Here is a 22967-nt window from a genome sequence, read left to right on the forward strand (position 1 = left end):
CAGCATAGGACTTACACAATTTTTGCTCTCAACCATGAATAGAAAATCAAAGTTAAAGTTGGAAATTCAGGTTTTCGTGCACTTTTCTTACACATTTCTGTGGAAAGGCTTTAATATTTTGGTGGTAGCGCACACATGACAAGCTCCAAGGAGATGTGCATTTTAGAGTCTTTTAGGTTGGCCTTTGCTGGGCATATTAAAAAAGGGAAAAGAAAGAGACAACACAACAAAATAACTCTAATGTGCCAGTCCAAGTGACCTTTCCGTTCCCTGTGTTCAGAAAATTACCTTTCCTCCAGCTAAACTTTCCAAATGCTGGCCTTATTCAATGGTGGATACTAGATAACAAAACGTTTTTTTTGTTGTTGTTAGTCAGTGAGTGCCAAATCTTGATTCTTTTTACACTGGTATCTTTAACGAGGATCTAAATGTACCTACACCACCCAATTATCAGCAAAGTAACCCTTTTTTTTTCAAGCCTAAATAATTGTACATACCAAAAAATCATAAAAAACTTTTCTTTAATTCTTAGGTTTTTAACTGTATTTTTGTAATAACAGTGTATGAATGAATGAGATTCGGTTTAGTCCCAGCTCTATTTCACTCTCTGTGCTAACATCAACCCCAGTCCAGGCCTCCTGCAGACAATATATCTCTCCCCTAACCTATCCTTTCCTTCCATATCTGTTGCTTTCTTAAAGTTCCTATTTCTTTATCAATCTAATCCATTCTGTTGGCACTTAGTAAAAATGCAACCAGTAACAACAGAAAAGCAATGGTATGGTACAGTGAGGATGAATGGTATTTGCCAGCTGTCACCACTTAAATGTGATGAGCTTTCAGAGTTGCCCACTTTTACACAGCTTTGACTGACTTGGAAGGATTTCTGCCAAGTGTCAGGTCTAGCTCTGCTGGCCTCATTACAGAACCAAGGCCTTTCCATGGAAGATGGAAGTAACCTCGGGAAGTGATTTCCACAGCCCACATATATGCTAGAGGATGCCCTTTGCTAGTGTCCACCCTAGGTCTCTTTGGGTCAACACATCACTAATGTCTTTCATAAAAGCCAGGTGATTTAGGAGCATGTGTGAGCCCAGCTCCCCTTCTGGCATCATGGGATCATGGGGAAGGGAAACATCTGCAAGTGGGAGCTCAGATATATGTCAGGTCACATGCACAGATATAAGCTTTGGAAGCAAGGTCCTCTTACACGACAGTTTCACATACAGGGCAATGACATTGTAAAATCCTAGGCCCACCAATTTCAACATAAAACATCCCTAAATATAATCTTAAAACTTGTGTCACATCCCAAAACAAGGCAAATTCTCTTAGTGGTTTCATACAGATGAAATAAAACAATTCTGTCCTTATCTCAGCATCTTTAAGTTATATTCCTGAGATGGCACATATTCAATTTTCATCCTGGCAAACAAAAGAAGCTACCTACAGTGCTCAGATGACCCTGACTTTCCTGAAACAAAGCCTCTGAGCTACAGCACATATTGTACCTGTTTTTGTTCTTCTCCTAAGCCGTCCCACATTGAAGCTACAATTTTAGAGACTTCACCAAAAGTAGCATTGGGGTTTTGGCCCTTGATGGCTGCTTGAGTGTCTCGAAAGAATAATGCATAGGCAGACACAGGCTTCTGTGGCTCATTTGGGTCCTTCTTCTTCTTCTTTTTGGGAGTTTTGGGTTTCTTTCCTATATCTGAAGCAGGTCTTTTCTCGCCACCGTTGACCTGTAATATAAAATTAGGAAAGTACTATAAAAAAAAGCCAGTTACAGCCTCCAACCACTGTTACAGCCTCTGTGATGCAAAAATTATGGATTTTGCATGCAGAAATGGAATTTTTGTTGTTATCTTTGATAATCCACATGTTGACACTATCTGCATTAGTCACATGTAGAAAATTCACTATAAGTATTTCAGATGATGCTATTTTTTCCCTTAAGTACTTTATATTTCTCTTTAATATAATTGCTATAATCTCTGTAGTTCATTTGGTCAACTTTTCATCTTTTCTAAGTTTTATTGCTAGTGGCTATGACATGAAAATAATGAGAAAATTCAAATTAAATTAGTTTTTCTATAGCCTGAGTATCACTTCAACAATATGAACCATCTGCAGACAGAAGACACACTGTCATTTCTACCTTTTTCTTATTCTCATCCTTCCCTAGAATGACCCCAGACTACTGTTCAAATAAATCTCTTCTACAGCAGGTGGTACATCATCCAGGGACTTTGAAGAAAATCTGGTTGTGAATCAAGCAATTCAAGTTATAGACATTCCCCCCCCACCTTCTAATAAAGTCTGAAGAAGAAAAGTTTTACCAGTATAGACAGTTTAGAGCCTTTTAAAGGATCAGTTTTGACCTATCTGGATTTAGCTGAGTCGTTTTTATATCTGCTCATGTAAAAGCAAATGTTTTAAGGAAAGGAAGGTATATGGAGGAAAGGTCATGTGCCTTATTCATGCACCACCTGAAAAAAACCCTGCACATGAGCATTTGTGCAAACACCAAAGCACCCTATTTTCCTGTGAAGCTGGTGAAGGGTCTGGAGCACAAGACTTGTGAGGAGCAGCTGAGGCAACAGGGGTTGTTTAGCCTGGAGAAAGGGAGGCTCGGGCAACAACTCAGCACTCTCTACAACTACTGGAAAGAAGGTTGTAGCACGGTGAGCGTTGGTCTCTTGACCCAAGTTACAAGGCATAGAATGAGAAGAAACGGCCTAAAATTGCCCCTGGGGAAGTTTATATTGGATATTAGGAAAAATTTCTTCACCAAAGTGATTGTCAAGCATTGGAACATGCTGCCCAGGGAAGTGGTTGGGTCACTCTCCCTGGAGGCATTTAAAAGATGTGTAGATGTGTCTCCTGGGCACACGGTTTAGTGGTGAATTTGGAAGCATAAGGTTGACAGTTAGACTCAATGATCTTAAAGGTCTTTTCCAACCTAAATAATTCTAGGATTCTATGATTTACAAGCACATAAAGGGACAATGACCTGATTCTTCAACACACTGGAGCTCCATGGCAAAGTAGCTTTTCTTGATATGATCACTTAATTTACTGTAGCTGTAGAAATGGTGTGTGATCTTACAAGTGGGTTCAAAGGCTTTTCTCTTTTGTCAGCATGACCAAAGCACTGTGCATCATAAGCATTTTGAAATACGAGAAGATCAAGAGCATAAATGGGATGCTCTAGGCTAAGGATCTACTAGGCATGACTTCTTTCCCTTCCTTCTATTATTATTTTTTAATAATGCGTATCAAGTGGCACAGGAGGATACAGGAACTGCATGAGGAAAATGGCTGGAAATCCTCGTTTTGAGAAAAATAACTTTTTTATTTTCCTATATGCCTCACTATGTGGTGTCCAACTGAACCCAGGTGACTACAGGGAACAATCTGGATCTCTGTGACTTACTAAAAACAGCAACAAAGTGATGACCACAACTTGAAAATGAAGTTGCTTGTTTTCTGAGCATTATGTTACAATAGTTGCAACTTTAATACGAAGTTAATAGACATGCAGCCTATTGCCAGCATTTGGAAAATACGGAAAAACAAAGGTGTGCTACCCATTATTAAGTTAATCAACTTTTTGTCTCTTGCTATTATTTAATTCTATGGGGTACACAAAACTAGCAGTAAAGTATAATTAACTAGGTCTCTCTAGCTAATTTGACAATATTAGTCTAAACTTTTCAGAAGTCCTGTGCAAACACCATGAGCAAGAAGACGTGGCAATAATTAGTTCTATAGTTAAAATTTTACCTGTGTGATTTGCAAACATTTTTCTCCTTTCAGTTTATTTCTGAACCAGTGAGACTTAAAAGTTTTCTGTATATTAGGATACCACACTACTTCAAGTACCCTTAAACTAGGTGATATACTACAGAAACTTGTGTAAGTGCCTTCTGGTAAGTTGCTCTGTGAACAGCTATAAACCTTATTCTCCAACCTTAATGATCAAGAGACTTCAAAAACCCACTGTTAAAAACAGAGTACTCACAGGGGAAATTCTGTTTGTCTTATATGAAAATAACAAAATAAAAAGAATACCAGAATTCCAGTACTAATAACCTCGCAAATGGCTGAGATGATAGCCTACCTTATGCTCCCATCAGTCTATCAGCTTCATAGACTCTACTTCTAACCACCAAAGCAGAGACAGATGGAAAATAAAATAAAAACCATATATATTCTGCTAGGCATAGACTTGTGCCTCAAAATCCCTGGAGGTGTAGTTAACTCATGGTAATCCACCTCCTGTCATGGCTTATTGCTTAATTATGGTGATGTATTTAACTTATTTATCACAAGAAAGCAATAATCTTTCACTTTAAAAAAGTGTACATTAACCATGTTGCACACATAATAGATCACAAGAATATCTAGTGCAGGATTTAAAACTATCAAGTAAGGCACATCGTTGATATCTAAATGTCCCTTGAGAACCTGGAAAATGTCTATAAGCATATTTAAAATAAACTGCAATAGTACCAAAGCCTTTAATGGAGCTAGGAGAGCTGTTTTATGCACACTATCTTGCAGTAATCGCTGTAGTTTAAAATAGATTTTAATCAAGCACCATCTGCATAATAGGCTGAACAGACAACACAGAATTCCACTTATAACTCCTATCATATAAAGTAAATATTGTAAAACCTCTGCCACATAAGGAGAATATGCTGTAGCAGTTCTTTAGTAATTGTGTTTCTGTTATTTAATTCTTGCTACTTGCAGTCCTCTTGCTATCTTCCCTCTAAAATACATTATTTGAATTTCTCTCATAAGTGATATGCAAATGAACATGGAAGAAAACCCTCTTATACATCTATGAAGAAATACTTATTTACAAACCAGTAATGCTTCCAGCAGCTCACAATTATGCTTGGCAATAATGAAGTACATGTTTAATGATCCAACAGTGTGAATAATGACAAGAATTACATAAATGCAATATTCCAGTGTTGAGGTGGTCAGAATAAGGCATGTGCTAAGTGGTGACTTGGTTTAGAATGCTTTTATAGGTACTTACAACTACTACTTCTTAAGTTCTCCCTTTTTTGTTCTTCTAACAATAGCCCCACATATGAGATTTAGAAGAATTAAGGGGCTTAGTGATGTGCGCCCCTTGCAGAGACAATACCCTTAGTCTGAAGCTACATTTCACATTTCCATGGTCTTAGCAGCTCTCTGAATGTATATCCAACCTTACAATTATGCTACAGTTGTCACTGATCTTATGGTCAAGCAGCCTCAGCTGTCCTGGTTTTAGAGCAACAGCATGAAGGGAAACTGAGCCCTCTATAATGCAGCTCCTTTCCCTTTCCTTGTGCAAGGACAGTTGAAGTCTGAACAGCCTATATGAAAGAGTCTTTATGAGAATGAGTATAGCCAAATAATATTTAGCAGCTGCTACCATTAGTTCTGTGTATGTTGGATAAGGCTTATAACAATTTGAATATTTATCTTAGAGTGAACATCCAAGAAGCTCAGTACATGAACAACTACATCAGTTTGTAAAGTTAATACTGGAGTTTGGAATATATACATTGAGCTGAAATGGTAATTTCCTTCATGCATGGAAATCAGTGCTTCATGGGGCAACAATTGTAATTTTAGTCCAAACGTGTACATAAAGTACGTATTTTTTTATACCTTCCAGGCTCTTTCTATAAATTCATTTAAATATGAACAAGATATTGAGATTTCTGGGTTTTTTTCTCTAGATAGAAATAGGTATAGTTTTTAGGGACCTTTCTACCAAATATGCTATGAAAAGACGAGTAGCTTCTCTTTCACACAATTCAGCTGGTATAAACTGAGGATGGTCATCTGACACTGAGGTGATTTTCCATTTGGAAAGGTACTTTGTCTTTTTGATCAATGTGGGTACACAGGCAAGCATCTTGTCTCACTGGTTAAACAGGGAGAACATCACTATTGCTATTAATGGCATGGTGAGTTCAGAGGGAGTTGTTTTTTACGCAGTCCTCACGGCAGGAACATCTCTGACTCCATGAAGTAACCTCCAAAGCGACCCCATGACTGCAATATGTGCACTTCTGCTGAAGGAATGGCTAATGAGCTCTGGCTCTGGTCTATTAAGTAATACCACACATCTGCATGGTAGTTTATAAATCAAAGAGAAAAATCCAAATTTCTCAAAGTTGTGTTCCGTTAAAAGAAAGATGTTCTCACAAGAGGCAGAATAGCAGGTCTATCTGTTCCTGTCCCCATCCAATGCCTTCTTTCGCTGGGAAGAGGATTTCTGGAGTTAGAACTTTCACAGGCCCCTCCAAAGCAACTCTGATAAAATGTAATACTGTTGTATCTGGGGAGAAAGATCTCCACAGAAAACTGATTTATTTTGAGTATTCATATCTACTCACTGGCAGCTTCCAGAAAGAGCAATGTGACTAAGAGATACACATTGGAGAGGTTTAAATCTTGAAGTACAACAATACACTTTACTCCTTAGGCTGATTATTCAACTTCTCTTGTCTTTTAAAGAGGGAACTACAGAAGAACCATTGCATGGGATCAGGCTTGCCAGCCCACTGCCTGTCTCCAGTGGTGAGCAGCCTCAGGTGTTTTCATGAAGCCCTAAGAAATCCCACAGAAGGCAAGTACGGCATTATCTGCTCCCCATCAGGCTTGCTTAAACCATAGAGTTGGAGAAGAATTTAAATTAAATTTAATAAGGTTTATTAACCAAATGTAATAGCCTTTAAAACTTTTCTCTTAGCAGTGAAATTATAAATATAATTTTAAGGCAATGTATCTACTTTAGCACACTGGATTTAATTTTGTGCTGTGCATTGTGCCATTTGTCATCTTTTTCGGCTTAGACTGAGCAGGAGGGAATTTTAAAGAGCGTTTTCCAAAATAACATGGCTTGTTAAAAGTTGAACACTATATAAACTGGCTTTCACAAAGAAAGGAGAAAGTTTTACTTAGTCTGCAGTGCTTTGTATTTCTCTATTAAAAACATTAGCTTCAGATAATTACTGCTTGCTTGGAACCACAACCCTGCACTTTTGCTAGCACAAAGTGCTACAGTGAAAAAGTACATGAAAAATATAGGTTAAATAACTGAAATACTTGATAGAAGTAGAAAGAAAATCCTAATTATTTGAGTGGATATTTTCTCCAGAAGTTTAGAGCACCTTGAATACTTCCAGCAATGTAAAAATATTAGCAATGCAATAGGAGTAGCAAATAAACTATTCTGAAAAAGTAAAGGCTGCCTGGAATTATTTTTACATAGCTGTATTCTAAAGTCTCTCTCAATAAGGAAGTGCTCATTTAAAATATATGAATTATTCAGTAATTTTTAAAACCTAAAGTTTGTGAAATCGGGGGAATGTCCTGAAATAAAACTTTTGAATCAGAATTTATTCAAATTGTAGTAAAACATATGTCTCCAATTACATGATTATTTTATAGCTTGAGGCATGAAAAACAATATAATGTTAAAACAAATCAGACTTACATTTCTTGACTGGATTATACCTCCTCAGTGACTCACAATATCTTTTCTTCACATTCCTTGCAAGTCTGCAACTTTTCCCCACCAGACGTGGCTGTGGTACAGACTACAGTGCACGTGGCACACACTGCACTGCAGGAGTGCTCTAACAGGACTGGTATTTTCTAGTGACCACAAAAGAGAGCTATGGAGGCTCTCAGTTTCAATATGCTATATTCCTGGTTTAAGGGATGACATAGTACAAAGTCCCAATCTTCCTGTGTCTCAGCTTTTCTGTCTGCAAAATTAAGATAATAGACTTGTGTATTTCTGGGAGGTTTTCAGGATTTTGGGAGATTTGGGAGATTTTTGTATGCAAAACCTGCTATACAGATTGACATTTATCCTTTAAAGAAATTTATTATGTAAATTACTCTTATCACTTCATTCCTGTACTGACATTAAAATGAAGCTTAAACATGTCATGATGAAGTGTCAGCACCTCCCAAAAGCATGAATGCATATAGGGTCTTCCAGATTTTCAAGGTAAGGTTTTTAAAGTTCATAGGATCTTTCTGTTCTGGTTGCTATGATGTTCTGTTTACTCATCCTGTGACCAAGCAGCAAAGACTAGCATATTGCACAGACTGTTCATACTTTTTATAGCAGTAACTTGATCTTTAACTGGGAACAAACATCCCTGCTATGCAAGTGAGAAAACTCAATCCTTATATTAAAGCCCTAAAGGAATGACTATCCTTTCGATGTTTAACAGTATTCCAGTTTGCTCTCACAAAGAGGAATGATGTAATTTACTCAAGCTGCCTGAAGAATTGCCTGGATATTGTAAGTTCTGTATTCATAATCCTTTATTCACTTCAGTGAACCACCAATCATGTATAAAGTATCACCTTAATAACTGTGGCCATATCATTCATTTAGCAGGTCCTAAAAATATCCACCATTTACATAGTAATCCTAGCATCTAAGCCTACCTTAGAGCTATCTTCTCCTTCATCTTCATGGACTGAACTGGATGGTGAAGGAGTTGCAGATTTGCTTCCAGGTGGAGAGGGCGAGTTGTGAGGAACACTGTTTCCACCCATATTCAAACCAAGCTGTGCACTGAGCTGGGACTGGTTAATAGTAGTCAGCTGCCCGTGCTGCATCATTCCTGGCTGCCTAATATCTGCAGGTTGAACCCTTGGCCTCATGGTTGCCATCTGAGGATGGGAACTATACTGGGCTCCTTCTGTATTCCGTAAATCTTGCATCTACAAGAGGAAAAAAACTGTATTAAGCATATCACTAATAAAGTGTTCTGTTCCTTTAGACCTCGGTTGGCCTGATTGGCTATGTAAGGCTTAAAGGAAATGGCAAGTACTTAAATAAACATGTATATACTGAAAATAAACATAGTAAGGATATGATTGACATTTGCATAACACTGACTGTTATAAAGAATTCAGGCTCTAGCGTCAGCCTTTGGAAATAGCAAAAAAAGGAATGAAAGCTTGGGGTTTTTTTTTATAGGGGGAACAAAAGGGTGCTGCTTTCTGTAACTGTGTGTAGAGTATTTCTGAAATGCTAACAAACAGGAATAAGTTTGCACTCTGAAGTTCAGACCTAGACCAGAACATGAACATCCTCAAAATTCAAGACAGTTTCCAGATCCTGCTTTTTTAACTTAGGAGTTTTGTGGTTTTGAGTTGTGAATTTTGGAGCTGCTGGGAGTTTTCAGAGTCTGAACATCTAGTATTAGGTCCAAATCTATCTTACCTGGTGCTGCCCAGTCAGACATTGGACTTTTCAGGATTCAGACCATTGACAAGAAGGATGCATTGATAGACTGATTAAATGATTTCTGAGTCGACTTACTGCTAAGACATATATGAATGGAAAGCTCAGAAATCGCAGGATTGACAAATGAATCCATTGTGCTATGTGGGTCACTGCTTCTTAGCATTAACGAGACATACTATTTTAATGCAAGCAACAGATTCAGTCTCTGTAAGGATAAGAATTAAAAGCACTGGAGGATGAAACTCCTTTCTTGTCCAGAGGTCAAATGCACCATACACACAGACCTCAGCAGATTGCCTGTAACATCTTTTCAGTATACTCACACAGAAACACGACAGATAGCAAAGAGTATCAGAGAGGAGCTCTGATTTAAGCTAAGGTGTTCTGTGGGTGATTTAAAATTGAAGTATCAATTCAGAGCTGAAGTGAAATAGATACGGTTGTCTTTCTGTGCATCAGGCAAACATGTATGTACGTATAAAGTAGAATCTGACAGGAGCTACCATTGTGTAAGTTCCATTATGATAAGGACATGTGCTAGTGGCTCAGTATATTAACATAGTCACATTTATTCTACTGACAGTCTTTGTTAGACATGTCATCTGAATTGTCTAAAGATCACTCAGATTTTTCTTTTTTTATATTTTTATGGCTCATGACTTTTATAACCTATCTCTTTCTCATATACACACTCCCATATATCACAGCAATCTGTAAGATACCTTTCAACAAGTAACACACAGGAAAAAAGTAAAGATAATCCTGTAACTTCACCTTTTCTCTTATTATTGACAGTGTAAAAAGGTATCAAGTTTAGGGAGATATTTTATGAGCTTGGGGATTGATTTTTGTAAAGGTGACTGGTTGGCAATAAATCAAACTAATAATACCATTCATTATGGCATACTTACCACTTTACATGTACTTGTGTCTCTGAAAAGCATTTGAATTGGCTTCTGACAATGTGACATCACAATTATACCTGTATTTATGTTGTTTTAGAAATTAATAGCTTTTGGTAAAAAGGAGTTATCAATACGAACTTGTTTTCCAAGTTCATTTAATGACTATGAAAGCACCGGAGGAGAGGAGCACAGAGAGCACAGTAGATGAAATCAATTGAAGGCTGAAATTTGAATCCTGGTAGACATTTATATTTTTAAATTACTACTGATTTCTTGGTCCCTTCCCTCCAGTATCAGCTCCCTCTGTGCCAAGCATATTAGCCTTGAAAGCCATCATTATCTCTGCCTCTAGCAGACAACCCATACCAAGACAGCTGTGCCCATGAAGCTGTAACTGCTGGTCAGATGCTTTGCTCTGGATCCAGCTGCTGAGCTGGGCAGCAGCTGGGGAAGGTGGAGCACCAGTGGGGAGTCTCTGGGTCCTCTTGGCCAGCACGGGGCAAGTGGGAAGGGGATGGGAATCCACACAGTCCCTCATGTGCTGAGCAAAGGGAGGCAAAATCCTTCCCCCAAAGCTCTCCCTTCACCCCGTCTGCAGTGCTCTGTGTGGGTGTGTGCCATCCCCAGGCACCCTCCACCCTGCAGGGGCTGAGCACTCAGGTTTTCATGAGGCAGCAGCTCATGGTGCAGAACGAACACTTCCACAAAAGGCTGGAAAAGTCTGACTGCTTTTTAGGAAGAGTAGGCATCCTAATGATTTTATGAACTCTAGAAACATAACAACTACTATCTGAAACTTCTAACTCTTATTTTGAATGAACTTCAAAATTATCTATCTCTAAAAGCAGGGCAAGGGCTACCATTTTATTTACTTTTCCTCAAATAAAATATAATACAAATGCTTTAAATGATGCGCAGGAAGTTCTACCTGAATATGTGGAAGAACTTCTTTATTGTGTGAGTGGGTGACTGAGCACTGAAACAGATTTCCCAGAGAGGTTGTGGAGTCTCCCTCACTGGAGATTTTCAAGAGCCATCTGGATGGAATCCTGTGCCATGTGCGCTGGGATGACCCTGCCTGAGCAGGAAGGCTGGATCAGATGACCCACTGTGGTCTCTTCCAACCTGACCCATTCTGTGATTCTCTGATTCTGCTATTATTCAAAAAGATCTCTCCTTTAAGAGCTTCAAGTATCAGATAGATAATACAGAACATTCTGTGTTTTTCTTCTTTAAACAACATATATTTTTAAACAGTCTGTGATACAATTTTAGGTCCAGTGCTGAACACAGGCTGTGTTTTCAGATAATACAACAACAACTGAACAGTACTGAATGTATCCCCATATAAAACACGTGTGTATATATATTTGAGAGAGAACCCTTCACCAGGGAAATTGTGAGGACTGCAAATGCGGTGGTGGAGTAAAAAAAAAACCCAGCGTTTTTCTTTTCACATGAATTCAGCTTGTCTCCTGAATTTTTAAATCAGATGAATACCAGGCTACCTCCAGAAAACCAGGTGTAAGCAGCAAATAAGCTTATTTAGCAGTACATTTTCTCTTTTGGATGCTAAGCCAGAAACCCTCACCTAAGGGACCTGCCTGCAGAGAACAAGCCAGTTTAAGTCCATCACACAGAGCTGTGGCCCTCAGGATCCACAGATGTGATTCACATCTGCAGATGAGGCTTCTGGCTCACCTCTTCACCATGCACTGCAGAGCCTGCCTTCTCCCATCCTGCCCCTACCCGGTGAAAAAGTGGGATTGTCTAAGAAAACGGAAACTGCTCATTCCTTGAGTAAGAATGGACAACTGATCACATACATGTAAAAAGTTGTGAGATCACACTGTGGAAAACATGATGAACTTTCAGGTTCCTAGAGGATCAACAAAACCAAGAACTGTCCCTTCTCCTCTGTTGGTTCAAGAACACACCCAGCCATGAAAACCCCACTCTCAGGTCACTGCTGTGGCATGGTGGTATGCCCCTGTCACAGATGCTGTGACAACCTTTTCTCTGCAGAATAGTAACACTAATCAGACACTCTGTCAAAACTACATGCAAAGTATGACCAATTTATTCTAAACTACTTCTAAATCTGAAACTTCATATTCCTTTTTCCTCCAGATGGAGTTTTACAAAACCCACCGCTGTGTAGCTGTGCTGGAGCCATATTCAGTATGCAGAGGCAATATTGCGAACACACTCCTGCCGAATGCAAAGCTGAAGAGAAATCCTGATGGGTGGCAGAATGCCAAATGGAAGAACAAAGTTAAAAGAGTTTGGAGCGTTACAGAGGATAAGGACAGTCTTAAACTGACATCTTCAATGGTCTCTGTGATGAGGTAATAATGATAATATCTGGCAGTATAATATCATTCTCCATCTGTCAGTTCCAGGATGTTTCACAACTTGAGTTATATTCAGCTTTAGAACATGCCTGGTTTTATTTTGGTTTTACTAATGGGGAAGCTATGATACATTTCTCTTCACGGCTATTTTTTTTTTTTCTGTTTGCATTTTGCTTATAAGCAGAAACTGAGCATTCACCCATATAAGTGTTTGACTGCAAGTTAAAATACAGTACAAGTCACTAAATCTAAGGTGTGTACCAAAGTCCCTTATTGGCACACAGGTAGTGCAAAACCACAACAGGGCTGTCTAGTTGAAGATGAGCTCCTAATGCCCTGCTCAAAGATCCTGAGGTACTAAGAATAAAGCTAAAGAGCTTTAAACATCAGACTATCGTTCATCCCATCAGCTTAAAGTAAAAACAAAGCAAAATACAGTGCAGAATAGTGATATCATCCCTGTACAGAAATATCTTACTACAGGACAATGTGAGTACAATATCCTAATCACAGAATCACAGAAAATAGTGCTAGAAGGGACCTCAAAAGGTTATTTAGTCCAACACTATCTCACAGCAGGATTAGCTATACCTAAATCATTTCTGACATATGTTTGTCTAACCTCTTCATAACCTCTCTGGGCAATTCTTGTGCTTAACTATCCTTACAGTGGAAAGGGCTTTTTTCCATAATGTCTCACCTAAATCTCCTTTAATGTAATTTAAACCTACTACTTTTTGCTCTGCTCCCAGTGGACATGAGGAATGTTTTTCTCCTTCTTTACAGAAAAGTTGTACACACTAGAAGGCTATTATGAATTTCCTCTGGTTTTTTTCTTCTTTAGACTAAACAACTAAACCTGAAGATTGAAAGACTTTGTACATATGCTGTGTTTTCTACACCTCTGATCATTCTTTCTGCTGTCCTCTGGACTATACCCAATAACCTTCATATTTCTTGAAATATTGTGCTCCAAAGCCCACAAAACAGAGATATTTCCATCTGACACAGCATTCAGACAGAATCCTTCATTTCTCCCAGGACATAGCACATAGCAATAAAAAAACCCAAATGGAATTATCTGCCTTTTTGATACAAGCTGGTTAACCCACGCAAGATGCAGAAAGAGTCAAATTGCAGGACTCTTAACCAGTGTCCCAGAATGTGGCTTTGGGAAACAAGTAATTTTTTTCTAAGAAACATTAGACAGGCAGTTTCAAAGGGAATGTGCTGTTAGCAAAATAATTCAAGCTATTTTTCTAGTTATAATTAACAACCATGAGGAAACATCTCTCTGAAAAGCTGTAGAAGTCCCAATACTCCCTCCCTATTTCGATTCATTTATAATAAATGTTATCACTAAATGAAAGAAGAAAGACAGATTGCTTTAACAGATTGAAATAAATACAACAGGTCTAAGTACATGCAAGAAACACTAGGGATAATTCACTGGAGATGAAAACATCAAAACATAAGGAGAAATACACAGGGCTTACTCACTGAAGCAAGTAAAATTCACATATCTCACTACTCTGAGAAAATTCATATCAAACAGACATTATTACTGTTACCACCATCAGGTCTTGCAACAATTTTTGCTTAGTTTTCTACTCGTTGAATGCTCTTGTGAACATTTTTGATGGACACTGCAGAAGGGGCTGACAGTTCTTTGCTTCTTGTCTGATTGGTCAAGGTAAGCCTGAGAGTAACAATTTTTTCGGACTATAAGAAGCTATTGTCAATCAATCAATTAAAAAAAAGGTTGGGCGAAAACCCCAGGGGATCTTAAGTGTTATCTATGAAGATACCCACAGTGTGCTTCTTTCTTCACTGGCATGACCCACCTGCATCCCCATGTAGGTATCTTGGACACTCTTTGGTAGGCAGAAAGGGTCTCTGTTATTAGTAGTATTCTCATTTATATTCCCAGGAAACTTGCTACTACCTGTGCCATATTAAATCTGAATGTTTTTCTGTTCCCAAATAATACTACATTGAAATGCAGTATTAGCCCTGGTTGTGCCAACCTCCTGAAATGCCATGAAATTTGCTCAGAAATGTTACTGCTTTTATTTCAGGCACTTTAATTGTCTTCTACCATAAGCCAATGCACATCTGCAAGATGTTTTCCAGTGACAAAGAGATGCTCATTAAAAAAGAGAGGAAAAAAGTTAATTCCTACATAAGCACTTGATTCTGTAAGTGAAGGTTTCAAAAGACAAAAAAAGATAACATTAAAGTTGCCAGCCAAGTTTGTGAGAACAGGCACACTGAGAAGGGCTTGTGTTTGGGAAATGACACTTACCATTTATGATCAAGACAACTTATAAACCAAAAAAACCTAGTAATTTTTTTTAGTGCTACAAAATGCAAGCAATATTCATCAGACAGATGATGAACAGGCTCCCCAGGGCAGTGGTCACAGCACCAAGTCTGATAGAGTTCAAAAGGTGTTTGCACCATTTACCTGAGAGTGTCTACTCTCAGGTGAATGTGTGACTCTTGGGGATGTTTTGTGCAGGAGCAGGACTTGCACAAAATGATCCTTGTTGGTCCCTTCCAATACAGGATATTTTATGGTTCTATATGACCATAAGTTCAAACTTAAAAGAGTGTCTAAAAGTACAGAAATGTCAATTTTAGACACCTTTCTTTCAGTTCATACAGGTGATCAAGAGGTACCTCATGGTTGTTAAATGCATGTTGATGGTCAGGATCCTAGATTGATGGCAAGTGAATCAAAAGCAAACCATGCAGTTTCATCTGTTGTTTTCCATTATGGCTATGCTCTTTCATGAGAGAGCTTAAAACTTGAGATAAATTGAACATCTGTATTTATACACCAGAGGAAAACAAAAAAGTGACCGAAATATTTGGAGGTCTGAAATCTGACAGGAAGTTTGCGTTTACTGATTAGAGTGACTAAAACTGGTACTTGGTATGTATGTCCTGTCATGAATAAAGAGCGATCAAGCCAAAAGAGTCATGTTTTATCAGGTCTTTGTTTCCATTCAGTTGAAGTAGAAATAATACTCGCAACCAAGTCTTGTTTTAGCACACCTATAAGTGAATGAGTGCTAAAGAAAGATTTTTTAATGAGAGCCAAGGTTACTGTAAAATGACCACAGAGAACCATTCAAAACACATTAAAAGGAATAACTCAAAGCACCACCTAACAGAGGGAGGGGAGGTGTGTTTTCATCATCTCATTTTTATAATTCTCTTCTGTATCACCTAACTGCATAATGAAAGACTAAGTTTTAAAGTAAGTGGGTATTTGGGGAATAGTTTAGTGCTTTACACAGGCGTATTTTATATACTACACCCACTGCATTTTTAGAATAAATTGAAAGGATCATTCAAAATTTCTGTTGATTAGAAAAGCAGTCTTAAAATTAAACAGCAGAAACCTCACATGTAAAGAGACCCCTAAACAAAAAATAATAAAAACCCCCACTCCTATGAAATCTACTACACTAATCTTTTCAAAATCATTCTGTTAAAAATTAAACCACTTCGGGTTGTTTTATATAGTACTGGCTCTGTAAGTGATCTTAAGCCCCATTAAAGCTATTATATACTCAAAATTTGACTGCAAAATTTTATGGTACGATCAAATAATGACAAAAATGCAGTCATATACACTTTCTATACTTCTTGGTACACAGTTAATTTGGTGACTATTAACATTCTTTTCTACTTTATGTTTTAATATCCTTTGAGTCACACAAGGCCAAGGTCTCAAAACTAATCATAAAAAACTACCAACTGCTATTCACTCTAATATAATAACCCTTTATTTAAAACAACTTCCAATAAATTTCATTATAAGAAGTTATTAAAAGGGTTAAAAACCTATTAAATGTCAAAGAATTTGCCTGACTCAAACTTCTAATAAAGAAACAGAATGGGCTTTCTTTCTGAATTATTTAAATCTTTACTGACTGTGCACTGAACCATGAAATTAGAAAAGTGTTATTAGAAGTGTTCTCTGGTTTTTATAAAAGTTGTAGCATAGAAGATATCAAACTGCAGTCTTTAACTAGACTAGTTAAAGAAATAGGTTTTTAATCCTGAATACATGGTTTTCACTGATATAAAGGGTCATAATTAAAAGTCTGGCCTGGAAGCTGAAGATAATAAAATTATTATTACAGGAGCATACATGTTCATTTGGTATATTCTGGATGAATGTTTCCGTTTTAATTTGGACAAATATCTTCAATTTTGTTTGAGCTTGCAAAGTCCACTAATTTGGATCCTCTCAGCAAACAATTAAGCTTTTAATAGTGACTCATTTTAAAGAATTAATGGTGAATAATTTGTGTTATCTTTTTCTCTTTTTTAAAGTGTCTAATGCTTAACAGCAGGTATAGGTTAACAGCAGACAAATGGAATCTAGGAGGTACAAGGCAAATATTTATCCACACATCTCCTGATAACAGTATTATCACTAAACTGGTTTTGTTGGGGTTTTTTTTGCAAATAACAACAGAACAATTTTCCATTTCACCAGTTATTTGCATAAGGAAAACAATTATGCATTTCACATTTATTTTAGTGATGCTAAAGAACTCCTGAGTAAGCAGTATATTCACAGATTCACTCAAACACACCTGAATCAATAGCCTTTCATCAAAAGAGATGAAGTCAGAAAGATGCCTGAGAGACACAACATTGTCTTCTCTTCTTTTATACAATAAAAATAGAGGCATCCAGGGGACATGAAATGATTAAGTCTAGGAAGACAAACTAGATCTTTGGAAATAATGCTAACAGTGTACTTGGTGCTTGGTGTAGGGCAGGAGAGAAAAGGGGATGCAGGCAGCTACTGTTGCCTTTGCAATCCTTTACTCCTGTGACTGACCAACAACAGAGTCGCCAATGTGAGGATGCTGTAACCTTCGCTGGCTTCTGCTCTATTGTATCCCATTCTGTTCTGTTCTGTTCTTTTCTGTTCTGTGTTTTTTTTCTATGGTGTTCAGCACAGCAGTATCAATCTATCTTCCTGCAGTGAGTTGGGAGCTGTGACTGTTACCTGTCACATGTTGTTTTCTGTATCCACTTTAACACACAAAGGTACCCTGACCACACCACCAAACTCTCCCTACCACCAAGTAAAGGAATTTGTATTGGGTACATTTCGAGTAATGTACAGCAAGGTATAGTTATGCCCATGTGGGAGGAGTCAAAAAATTCCTTCTGGTTAGAAAATCACACTAAACCAGCTGTGACAGCTGAAAGGTTGGTACAATACTGGGGTGTCTTGTGTCTCCTATCTCTACAGGAATACCCTAAATTATCCAGACTGATCTCTCATCTCAGTCACAAGAAATGGGAATTCCTTCCCAAAGGAGCAGCACATCAACTAGAACAAGAGATTTCTGAAATACTGTCAATGAGATTTAATCTAAGTATGCTACTTTACTGAAAAATATTTTGCAAGGGAGGACTGGCTGTCTTTTCAGTGTCATCCACCTGTTTAGGCACTGAACAGAAATACAGGGCAGAAGGAACCTCAAGTGAAAATTTCTGTCACACAGAAGGCAGAGAAAGGACTAAAACCTGTGTCTTCTATGTGCTCCAGTCATCTCACTACCCTCATAATTAAGTTTACAAGAATTCCTGCTGTTCTGCACAAACACTTAACGGGTCTTGCTTCCACTCCAATGGGATACGATGCTGGATTTGTGAAACCAAAATCACACAGTCAGATCAAGTCTGCCATTGTCTATATTATTCCTCTTGGGCTCTGTGATGTGGAACATCTTCGAAATTATTTCCCATAGAGTCCTGTCTGGGGTTGTGACTTATAAAAGGCATTTTGACTGCAACAAAATCTCCTACAGAATTAATCATAAGCAAAGTCTGAACATGAGTAACTTTAGGCATGGCTGGATTAAGGAAGACTCAGCTGTCTCTTGAAGGCCCATTGAGGAATTCCACCTCTGAGCAAACTGTTTTGCCAGCCACTTCAGTACTGGGAACCGTGGTGCTGTGCTCACTCTTACATTCCCACATGCAGTAGTTTCATTAAACCATAGGAAGCTTCCTGTAACTCCCTGCCACCCTAGTACTAAACTGCATAGAATTATGACTGCACATTATCCATCATTCAGCTGAAAACCAGAGTCATCCCAGTTTCGTTTGTGCATTTTGTGAGTTTCTGGACTAAGCTCATTTTCATTGAGAAAGATATTTTTTCTGGCTGATGCCAGTAGCCCTGAAAAAATCACACCATATCCCACATAATTCTACTTTTCATTGAGTACAAAATCTGAAAAAAAAAAGTAATTTAGAGTAATAAAAATGAGTTGAATGGTTTAAATTACATTAGTGAAAGAATCTTCTAACAAATCTTTTTTCTGCTACGTCGCAGCCCTGTATATTCTCAGCATGAGTGATAGAACTAATGGAAGTTGAAACAAAAGGTCTGCAAAATGTTTAACTCAGAAAAGATTGTTTTTCATACATATGATCTTGTTATCAAGTGATAAACTTACTGATATTTGTAACTGTATTGTCATAATTTCCTCTGCAATATAAACTTAATGCCATTGTCAAATATTGTGGGTTTTGCAAATGTTAAGCACATGTGTTACTGCTGGGCAAGTCACTTTTTGTAAGCTATGAAAAATATGCTTGGCTCTCAGGGAAAAAGCAATTTAATGATATGCTAATAAGTCCATCATTCTTCTGTATTGTATTATTTACAATTTTGTCTCTAAAACCTATTTAGCATCTCCAGTGTAATTATCCATCTGCATCTTGCCAAGTCCAATATTATAATTCTGAAACAGGAAAAATCTCAATCATTTTATTTTCAGCTATGTGGAAGATGAACAGATATCCAGCAGTCTCAAAAGATGAAAATTAGTAAATTTATTTTGCTTAATGTCCATTATACTGGCATGCGACTGAAAATAATCCGGGGAACCATATTTTTAATTTAAGAATATATCTTTATTTTCCTGGTTTGGTATTTCTAAATGTGGATATCTTACTTAATAAAGCCTGATCAACTTACCAAAACAACTTAAGAGAAAAAAGAAAAACCCATAACTTCTTGAAAAGGAATACTTTGGGCAATCACAGCTTCTTATTTCTTTTTGAACTCATTATTCAGTCTATTTTTGATCATGAAGCCTCTTACTGTCCCATTAATCTTTAGAATAAAGCATCAACCTTGGTTTGGCTGAGAAAACTCCCTTTCTTCCTTCATCTTACTGATTTGTACTTTCAACTGGTTGCTGAGCAGCAACCAACACCTGGGAAAGCAATATTTTATGATTATATATACAGTGATTTAACTCCATCCCTGAATGCCAGGGAAGCATAGTGGAGTCTTTGGTAAGAATGTGCTGTGATATAATACTTGTTTTGCATATCCTAACACACAGACAGTAGCAAAATTCAAAGAAAATGACGTGTTTTGTATTAAATCCACCACAATACAGAAAAGTTTTATAGTGAAAATTAGGGAGGAACCAATTGTTATCTGCAAGAGAGAAAATAGTGAATGAAGAAATTAACAGAACGTGAGCTCAGGACATTAAAGAAGGTCACCCTGAAATACAAGAACTTTCAAGCTTTGGAAATGACATCATAGTGAAGAAAGAGATGGATACAAAGATAACATAGCAGATTAACGAGATCCTGCAAAGTTGGGCTTTAGAGAGAATTCTTCAAGCTAGAGAAGGCTGTTACCACTGTGTGTTCAGAGTGGTGTTGTTCAGAGAGATGACAACATTTCAAAGAAATGGCCCTGGTGTTTCCTCAGCATAGCCTCACAGGCTCATCAAAGTGTTGAAACACTTTAGTCTGGATGAATAGTTGCTGCATTTTATAGAAAATCTGAAGACTCTAGGATGTATTTCACCTTTCCTTTTCTTCTTGGATGATGGTCTAGTCATACTAATATACTTCTAACTTCTGTTTGGGACCATCTAACCTACTGTTATCTGGAACAAAACATGATGATAAGTAATAATACTCATATAGCACAAAATGGAGCTTCTTCCATTTCCCAGGCTTGTTCTGAAATCCCCAAATTCTTCTGCTGCCCATAAATCAGATCTTTTGACAGCCAGAGGCCTTGGTTCTAATTTTCAGTCTTAATGGGTCCAATCCAGATTAGTGTAATTGGATAAAATGAACCCAAATGTAAGATGGGATCTACATGCCAAACATTTACACTGCCAGAAGGTAACCCTGGAAGCCTCTCTGACCAGGCAAGTACTCACATGCTATGGAAGACAATAGTTAACAATTAGAAAGCTTAGAATTCACATAATCTTAAAATTACATGACAGATGAACATCCCAAATAACACAAGGGCATATCTGCAGTCTTTTGTCTTGTTCTCCTGCCACTGGCTGCCTTCATATTAGCTGAGATCTTCACACTAGTCTACCATTGTGTAGTACACCAGCGTGTAACTTCATATGGTGTTACTAAAGCTCTTTTAAGTTTCATTAATAACCTAGAATAGGGTCATCCTCTACTAGTAATCATGAATTTTGTAACTACCTTTTCTTCTCATACTTTTCTAAGCAAAGTAATGATTTTAGTCACTTCACGAAGAAATTTTAAAATGTAATTGCCGTGTGTGCAAAACTGCATCCATGACTGTTCACATAATTGCTGCAATTACGAATGCAATTCAGGTAAATATGCAAGCAGACTACTAGCTAAGTCTCTAACTGGTAATTTACTTGTGCCTTCACCCAATTTGCATGGGCAATTTTAATAATTACCTTCCCAGGTTTAGTACATAGATCTCGGGACTAATGAATACTAATAAATAATAACTAATGAAGGAATGATGAAGGATGCATGGGCAACTAGTGGAATAAGTAAATTAGAAGCATATGGAAAAAAAATGGGAAAACTTAACTTCAGCATATACATTTGCCTTTTTGTACATTTCATTTTGAAAGAGGAGATGAGTAATGCAACTAAAGAGGGTCAAGTTCCTTCAATTATCCTTCCTTCTCCTATTTTTATTATGCAACATACCCTTTCTGGTAGTCAAGAAGCCCCATGATTTTCAGACAGACAAGCTACATATGTATAGTGTAATTTACAGTAAGTGAAATTGTCATTTTAAGTGTCTAACTCTTCATCTGAGAAGACGTGCTCCTCATGAATGCAAGGCCAAAAGAGGGTCCCAGAGGTGTTTATAGATAAGCAATTGAATGAGTTTACAAATGTCCTCCTTCTCTGAGGAATAAAGGAAACATACTGCATTCAACTGAGAGGCATTTCAACAAATTGTACCTCTGTTGCTACACTTAAAACCATATTGACAAAAAAAAAAAAAAAAAATCTTGGCTTGTTTGCTTTGCTTTTTAGGAAGACAAGAGAATAAAATACAAACATACCTACATACTTCTGTTAGCCTTGATCATTGACTATAAAAAAGTTATGTATGTAATGCATTGGGATTACATTTACATTCTGGGATTATAAGGAGAACTGTACCAAAATAAAAATAAAATATGCATGTTAGAGAAAAGTAAGGATCCTAAAGTGCCTTCTGTAACTCTCTGTGTAAAAACTACATCCCATTATAGAAACCTTACAATCAAGCCCATGCATTTAATTCGTCCTAATCTTCTATAAAGCCAATTTTTAAGAATTTTAATTCCTATGTCTACAATATTTCGGGGAAAAAACAGAAAACTTTAAAAAAAATTTATATTTAAAGAGAATTTAGAGATTTATTTTGAAAATTCTGAACAGCTTTTGCACAGTGCATATTCACATGCTATGGTTGACGTTTATGGTATCTGAAAAGATCGCTTTTATTCACAAAGTTGAGCAAACAACATCTGCCATAAGAAGTGTGGGTTTTCAAGAGAGATTGTTCAGATATGGTCATATGTACAATACTTTCTTCCCTTGATAACTCCAATAAATCTTTTTACCTTATTAAATTTTACTCCTGCCACCACTGTAGAGTCAACAAAACCACAGGATACTAAGTGGGGCCATATTTTGCTAAGAAATGGTAAACTGAATTCTTAAATAATTTCTAGATGAATAACCAACCTCTGCCACCTAAACCAATTCCATTCCAGCACAAAAAAGAGATAAGGGCTGCCATATACAGTCAACTCTGCTCAGAACCAAGTAATATTTCTATCTCTTAAAAGTATTGCAAAAATAATTTAGTTTTTAAAGTACTGATAAATGATAAGTATTGGTTCATATCATACTGTATCAGTGGTATTAAAATATTCTGAAAAATAACTACACTTTGCAGTTTTTAACATAACAGATGCTAAATCTTATGTTTGAATGAAAAATATTTTGCATGTAAGTAACTACCACTGCTAGTTAGGATGCACAACAAAAAGAAAAAAAACCATTATGAAAAGAACCAAAGTGTGCCTTCATCCTTCTACACTAAGG

General features: G+C 37.2%; 1 protein-coding gene across 3 annotated transcripts in view; it reads right to left on the reverse strand.

The window, feature by feature from the left end:
* TOX (thymocyte selection associated high mobility group box) overlaps positions 1-22967 on the reverse strand; it is a 218875-nt gene that overhangs the window by 35359 nt on the left and 160549 nt on the right. For 2 of the 3 annotated variants that reach the window (XM_048286703.1, XM_048286702.1), the window contains exons 4-5: positions 8485-8763; positions 1512-1742 (exon numbers count right to left, since the gene is read on the reverse strand). In XM_048286703.1, coding sequence (XP_048142660.1) covers positions 1512-1742; positions 8485-8763 — 510 coding nt within the window. The remainder of the gene's footprint in view (positions 1-1511; positions 1743-8484; positions 8764-22967) is intronic. The other variant, XM_048286704.1, reaches the window with a different exon arrangement.

Source organism: Corvus hawaiiensis, chromosome 26 (assembly GCF_020740725.1).
Source record: "Corvus hawaiiensis isolate bCorHaw1 chromosome 26, bCorHaw1.pri.cur, whole genome shotgun sequence".
NCBI classification, from domain to species: domain Eukaryota; kingdom Metazoa; phylum Chordata; class Aves; order Passeriformes; family Corvidae; genus Corvus; species Corvus hawaiiensis.